This window comes from Cryptotermes secundus, unplaced genomic scaffold (genome assembly GCF_002891405.2).
Source record: "Cryptotermes secundus unplaced genomic scaffold, Csec_1.0 scaffold307, whole genome shotgun sequence".
NCBI lineage: Eukaryota > Metazoa > Arthropoda > Insecta > Blattodea > Kalotermitidae > Cryptotermes > Cryptotermes secundus.
In genome coordinates, this window is record NW_019738353.1 from 796,137 (window position 1) to 804,146 (window position 8,010).

General features: G+C 43.4%; 1 protein-coding gene across 1 annotated transcript in view; it reads right to left on the bottom strand.

Moving 5' to 3' along the window:
* The window catches only part of LOC111870771, an 8,304-nt gene extending 7,193 nt beyond the window's left edge, over window positions 1-1,111 (bottom strand). Inside the window, exon 1 of the mRNA XM_023863294.2 lies at window positions 937-1,111. Coding sequence (XP_023719062.1) covers window positions 937-1,011 — 75 coding nt within the window. The 5' untranslated portion in view covers window positions 1,012-1,111. The remainder of the gene's footprint in view (window positions 1-936) is intronic.
* Between the last annotated feature and the right edge of the window lie 6,899 nt (window positions 1,112-8,010).

Consider the following 8,010-nt stretch of genomic DNA (forward strand, 5'->3'; position numbering starts at 1 on the left):
GGGCCATTATCTCCGTAACCGTTCGACTTTGGACATAGGTGTTTTGGGTTATATCGGCACACTTTAACATAAGGAACACCCTCCCGAAGTTTGGTCCATTCCTCCTGGGACACTCTGTATAAGACAAAACTTTTATAAATTTCATATTTCTAATAAACCAACAGCAACAAGAACAGCCAACGCAAGAGACAGGGATAGGAATAAGGTTTCAGGTACTTGAATGCCGGGCTGTTGGCCAAAAGTCACTTCGCATCGGGACGGTCTTAGTATCGGCCAAATCTATCAAGTTTTTCCGTGGTGTTCATCGGTCCTAGTGTAAAATGTATTGTTATTCAAATTCCATACTGCCCTGCATGCTTCATACGCGGCCCTCCAAATAGTTGAAAGCATTTGCCAAGTCAGTTGGAACCTAGACGCCATACAATATAGACGAAGACATCAGGAAGACAGTCTTCAGAAGACCGCCGCCGAAAGCAGTCTAGTATTGGCCGAGATATAGTGGGAGCAGTAATTATGATACTGCAAGTGATAATAATTTTAAAGTGTGTGAGTGTATAAGTGAAGCACAATAAATATTCGCTAAATCCGAGACCCACGTAAAGTTGTTTGTCGCGTGACGTACCCAACACGTGACAACTAGTGTCAGAAGTGGGATTCGAACCCACGCCCACAAAAATTTCACCCTAATGTAGCCCATCTAATACTTTTTTTATTGCTAGTAGGGTGGGACTAAGTCCCTTGCGCTGCGACCACTTCTGGCCTATTGTACCAGCCCAAGATGATAGGTGAGGGTGATTTTTGAGCAGTTGGTGGAATGAAGATTGGCAGGGGAAACCGAAGTACTCGGAGAAATCCTCGAACTTACAAACTCACGAAGTCCTATACACCGAGTTGGCTTCAATTAACCGCAGTGTGTGGAAACCTGATTTTACTTACTTCAAGATTCTGAGGGATAGCTTCTTGCAGGCACAGTAATACTGAGATCAAAGCAAACAGTGCTTCCAACCCCATTTCTCCGTAACTTGGTACCAACCGCCGAGTTCCCGTAGTGCTGAAAAGGCGAGTGCTCTGTGCTGTGGTTGTATGTTGCGTGTCTGGGTCACCCTGACTTGCACGGCGCTTTTCAAAACTATCAAAATGAAAGGCTACATACATTCCGCGGTGACAAAAGGTTATTATTTGTGGCAACTCAGACATATCGGCCCTGTAATAACGTTACATCACCAGTACCAACGTTATTGTTGTCCCGAATCATCAACAGTCACCTTTAATAACGCTAGCATTATGTGGATTATTGTATGATGTTATTTAACTCTTTAATGCCCGTAGTAATGATTGTACTACCTACCTGAACCATCTGAAACACAGAATCATCGAATGATACGTAAAAATTAAGTTATTACCTCAGAAAACATACTGCATTTTCATTGCAAAGATCAACAAAATATTACGACGTAAATTTTTGGAAAGGCATGTACTGTCTTCGCTCGCTTGAAAACCGGGATCGTGGGTTCGAATCCCACTAAGGGCATGGATGTTTAGTTTGTATGTGTGCTGCGTTTTTCTGTGTTTGTGTACAGGTAGAGGCCTTGCGAAGAGCTGATCACACGCCCAAGGAGTCCTACCGAATGTGTAAGATCTATAAAAACCGAAGTGAACGGAGAAGTTCATGGAAGTAGGCCTAGGCCCACTGGGGCTGTAGTGCCAAGGAAAAAAAAAACTTTTGGAAAACAGTGATATAATTACATGAAATATGTATTATAACCGTCCCTTAATTACTTCCCGTACTCCTTTAGCTTGCCACGTGTTGACCGTCACTCCTTTCCTTTGTCTTTTTTCTGTTGTTGGGCCCCAGTAAGCTCAACTGGTGTTGTATTACAATAATTAAGGGTTTAATTTATGAAAGAGACGTAAAGGTGATGTGTAACTAGTTCAGCTGTTGGTAGAGCTGAGGATCTTCCTCAGAGCATTTGGCAGGACCTCACTCAGGCAGAGAAGGGATAAACACGATACTACCTTTGCACTTTAGCACTGTGATCATTTATTAACACTTTTATTCAGAAAAAACAGATGTGTCTAGTGTAAGCCTACACAATTCTATGAAGTACCGTATTTCCATAATGTGCCATTTGTGGGGAACTATCAAAACTGTAGAACTTCTACTGAATTTTTAATCAAATGTAGAGCACCGTGGCATGAAGCATTGCATGAATAATTTCAGCATTCGCAAACATGTCTTTAATCCATTTGGACTGAAAATTAGGAATTTAAGCTTACATTAAACAAATGATCAGAATTACTGGATTTTTGGGCTTTGTCCATCGTCCTATATCCTAGAAAATAGAGAATACAACGTTTCGGATACTGGATCTACTTCCTTCCTCAAGTGAGGGGTTAGACATCTGTTGTGACTACATTCGTCCGGTGATTGAGGTTAGCTCTTATTAAGGGACTCAACAGAGGTGTCTCCCCGCTCACCTGAGGAAGGAAACATTAATTTTCCGAAACGTTGTGTTTTCTAGATTTTAAAATACCGGAGGATGGGCAAAGCCCCAAAACCCAGTAATTCTGAGTGATATAAACCTTTGTCTGAACCCTTCAGAATCTAACTAATAAAATAGTGTACAGTGGCGGCCAGTTCATTCTATTCACTCTATATGATAGCACCCGTTTTGATGTCCTCTCCCTCCGTGACTTTTCTGACGTATCGAATACACATTTGCATTGCGAACGAAGGGATTCACACACACGTTTTCTCCTCCCGAAACAAAACACAGCTGTAACAATGTTTATGATGCGAGAATATGTTTAATGTTTATAAAATACATAAAGCAGCAATCATGAATTTATATAAAAGGGTTGTGAACACTCGTAGGTACTTACCGTTTAGTATTAGCAACTACTCTACCATTATTTTAATTTAAGTCTTTCGTGTGTGAACCCAAAATGTGGTAGTTCTCTTGTGAAGAATTAAGGGCTCTAAGTCTAGATCTCTTTATGCATTTTCTATTAATTTCTGTTGTTCTCAAATAATTACATCGGACAGAGAGGACGGGAGGGATAACACTCCTGAAGTACAGAACTTATTCTTGCGATATCTCGTGAACTTCTCTGCGATTCTTATTCCACTGCTTTGGCAGGTGTCCGTCCGGTCTCCGGGCGACCCGCAATCATAGCGCGAACTCCCGTGTAGCATTGCTAGTTTGGCTGTTGCAGGTACCGAGGCTTAAGGGCATGTTGCATTGTCTCACAACCCATCCCTGCCCTCAGTACACCTACGAACGCACTGTGTATTGTGGTGACAAATAACATTGCCTGGAAGTATATTGCCCCATTTGACGGTAACCTGCTCCTCGAAAACCACGCGTCCCAGGACACATGTTTTGTAATACTGTCGACTTTATTTCCACAGAAGGGTTCACATTATGGACAGTCTGTTACCGAATTTCTTTTCGTCGTGTTTGTGTTCACAAGACAAGCGGAAGCTTTCAGTAGGCCGGGTGAGTGTATTGCTGACATAATGAGTTTAGTGAGTAAAGGGGCCCATACACGTACGAGTCTGGCTCGCAAGTCCGACTCGGCTCGGGTTCCAATGAGCCAATCTCGTCCGTGTGTGGGTCGCAAAATTTGGAGTCAGCTCTGGCGTTTGTGGTGAAATTAATCCGAGCCTGGTTCCCGAGTCAAGCCCGCCGAGCCGGACTCGCGAGCCAGACTCGTACGTGTATAGGCCCCTTAAGATTACTTTTTTTTTTAATTTCGTATGGTAAAGTGTGACAGAGTCCACTTGGTACGTCGGCAACTGTTTGTCCCAATGTACCAGCCTCGGATGATAGATGATGATGAATGTGGAACAGTCGTTGGAATGAGAATTGGCAGGGGAAACCAAAGTACTAGGAGAAAACCAGCCCTAGTGCCACTTTGTCCACCGCATCCCACATGACCTGACCTGGGATTGAACCCGAGCCGCAGCGGTGGGAAGTCGGCGACTAACCGCCTGAGCTATGGCACGGCCTGGTGCTTAAGTGTATGGTTCAGTGGTTGCCGAGGCCGTGGATTTTGGAGGATGCGTGCTCAGGTCCCGCAGGAATCCCTTGTTTGACTCTTCATATTATAAGAAGATTGAGGCAGGAAATTTCTTCGAAATATTCGTACCTGTCTACCAAACTACACGGTTTAACGTCTTATAAGACTGTATATCAATACCTGCCGGCATGGAACTTCAAATCTCGTGTATATGGCGTTGAAAATTGTCTCGTTCTTGAACACGAAACTAATTAAAAACTGGAAGTCCATCCTGGCCGGCTTCCAGCAGCGCACGTTCCCTTCACTCTGGGTTCCCGAACTGTCCCCGTGCCTCAGCTACCGGTTTCTAACAGCAACAGCTCACAGCGACTGAGCCGCAGCAGTCCTATAACTCACTAACTCACCAACCAACTTACTTCACTCCATTGTACCCAACTGTGAAAGTCACTTTGCGACTGACGCTCAGTCAGTCAGTCAGTCAGTCAGTCAGTCAGTAAGTTGATTATGTGTACCCCTTCTGGAGCTCATGACAAAATATTTATTATTGTTTGACAGTTACGGTCTTGTTTTTTGGGGCGCCCTCTTTAACGAGAGGACGGGCATGTCTTTTGTATATGCTGCTGGCCCTTGCCAGCGCAGTCTTTCACAGGTCCGAGTCCCTTGGTACTCGCGACCATATTTTACTCTTTCAGATTTGAGACTTCCCTCTTCGTCGCCTCCTACGATTCGCAGGTTCACGGTGGGGGTATTCGACCCCACCTCCACACGGGTGTAACTGATCTGTACTCGGTCGGTCGATTGATATAGTCACAGAGCGAACCACGTAGAAAACACCGCTTTCAACAGTATTTCCATTGTGTGCGGTTGGATATTTACGAAACTGTTGCCTAGCAGTAGCCGTTGTCTCATTTGTTTCGAGGTCGTTGCCTAGCAAGGGGTTACATGCCAGAATATAAAGGTGGAGATATTCATCCAGTTTTAGAACTGCGAAATCTGCATGTAAGAAATTAAAATTTGATTCTGTGGTATAATTTTCTGTCATATTTAAGCACGTTATTTTTTTTTATCACATGGCGTTTCTCAGTTTTACATTTGTATGTATAGGCCCATGCTTCACAACCACGACAGATGTGACTGGTCTAATGCATCCCATATTTAACTGGAATTTGATGACGGGTTGAAGGCAAACGTCACCTAATAGTATTTGAAACTGCAGTTCCTATCTCACAGAAAACAGGGGATCATCATTAAAAAGAACAGTCTTTTCATTCTTTGCATAGAATGATCTCTGATATTCGAAATAGATTGTAACGATAAAGTGCAGATATTTGGTTTTAAAACCAGGCGATGCGTATAGTGACCACAGCACTGCAGAAGGTTAGGTACTCTGTACCTTGACGCTGCTCAGAGAGAGGATGTTGACGGGAACACTTGGATCAACACGGTGTGAAGAAGGAGCATGCACTACACGAAATATTGCTTGACCGATGGGCTGAAGGAATACTGAACTGTAGAGTCATGTCGCATAAATGGGAGAGAATAAATTTGAATGCAAAAATATATGGGAAGTCTGACCCTAGGAGCAGATGGAAGGATGTTATTAATTATTTTTGTTAGAGAAACAGAATGTAGGGGTGTGGATTGGATTCGGTAGGCTTTAGTGAAGCTGTAATGAACATTCTACAGAAGGATTGCCCTCCTTATACCTAGACAGGTGTGTCACGAATGTGTGCACCTGCCCAAAATGTACGGGGTTTCACTAAAGTTTTCGGTTTTCATATTAACTTTTATTTAAAACTCTAGCGCTGCTGTAACATAGTTACATTATAAAAATACACAAGTAAAGTAAATAAAGAGCGCTATCTACCGGTATGTGGTGCCGTGCAGTCTTGTAGACGTTTACTCACTTTAAGATGTAGCGCCCTGCATCCGTGTTCGTGGTTGAAGACAGAGGACAAGTAACGAACACGATCAGTGACAACCGATGAAGTTCTTCTGGACTTCACGGCGTCACGTCTCAGCACTGTATGTGAGAGCCTCTATAGCCGTAATGTTTGGGCTTAAAACGACTGCCGGTAGATGTCTGAGCTGATACTTATGATAGCTTCTGTCTCATCTTCGCTCTGTATATGTAATTCGGCCGCTGAGCACACCTGCAACGAAGTCTGTGAACCAAAATGCAACTATCAGATCTCCGGTTCGTAAAGGCTGTGTGCATGGGACATCCAAAAATATTTCATAGTGTAAAGAACTTACGTGAATATTAATTTCCACGTTAGATATAAGCCAATAGAACACAGCTTGTTTGACGTCATTTTCCCTCTTTAAATCGATAACCGAAATTTGTAAGGATGCCTGCACGCCCTTGTAGACCCCGCCGTGATTTCGCCACACGGTCCCAGAAAGCAAGTGGCGGTGTTTCGGGTGAGCGTCACGCGGTTCCGCCTGGCTGTGTCCAGACTGAGGGGAATGAGCAATTCTATGGTAAATGTGAGATTACTGGACGATAGAGAACAATTATTTGATTAGAAACCCATGAAGTAGTTCCATCAAGCTTCCTGACTCGAGCGTGACTTTTATGTGACGTGTCCCCTCAGCTCTGGGGACTATTGTTTCGCGTCATGAACTGTGTTACAAAAACATGAGACCAACCCTGGTGTTATTCTCTCTACCAGTATTTGTGTTGTCAGACATATTGACTTCGAAGAACTGCTCCAAGTACAGTAACCCTCTAAGGCCTCGAACCGATATGAATATAATTTTGTATTTCAGTTCCTACCTCACACATAACAAAATGGCGCAACATTATGAAGCCAGCCGGGTAATGGTATCTTTGAAGAAAGCAGTCTTCTGGGATTTGGCACCGTGTATATGTGGTGTTAACCGACGTTTCGGAGGAACGTATCGCCTCCATCTTCAGGGTAGAAGAAAAAATATAAGAATTCTGCAAGCGGAGAGACCGTGAGAACCGGTAAAAGCAGACTGTGTCTGAAGATGGAGGCGATACGTTCCTCCGAAACGTCGGTTAACACCACATATACACGGTGCCAAATCCCAGAAGACTGCTTTCTTCATAGTCATCGCCGTGAAAGTCTCAAATCTTACACAATGGTATCCTTATTATGAGAAGAGCACAAACGCGTTAGTACACTGCGTGGGCAAATCTAAGCCTTTACATGTTAAAGTACGTGGTACATACAGTGTGACCAATGCTACTTGAAGCTTTTTGATACTGCGGTTGCTTTGACACTTAAGGGGCCCATACACGTACGAGTCTGGCTCGCGAGTCCGACTCGGCTCGGGTTCCAATGAGCCAAACTCGTCCGTGTGTGGGTTGCAAAGTTGGGAGTCAGCTCATACGTGGGTGGTGAAATTAATCCGAGCCCAGCTCCCGAGTCAAGCTCGCTGAGCCAGATTCGTAGGTGTATGGGCCCCTTTAAGGTTCACGACTGATTAATATTAATTTTGCTGCTTGTTTCTAAGATTGGTTGCCTTTCTTTGTGACCTTGAAGACAAAGTCTTAACTTCGGTTGGGCCATTGGATGCCACTCAGATTCCGTAGATTCTGTTTTCTTACACCCTGTAGTGACAACATAGAGGACTCGTGAACTTCTGAGTTGGGAGTGATAGTAGCGACATTTAAAATATATTCCTAAACTGACGTATGGTAATCGATCTTAGAGAAATATATTAGTCTTACATGTTTACTTACTTATTATTTTTGTGAAGTGTAAAGATATCTGTGTTTAGCTTTCGGTTTAATGTCGATAATCAATAAACCATTGGGATTAACGATGTCAACTCTTATACAGAGACCTATTCTTATAGATGCTTAACAGATATCAATGAAGAAGGACTTAATGTTTATCAGTCAACAATTACAAATATGGTGACGATATGAACATTTAAGATTTTTTTCCCTTGGCACTACAGCCCCAGTGGGCCTAGGCCTACCTCCATGAACTTCTCCGTTAACTTCAGTTTTTC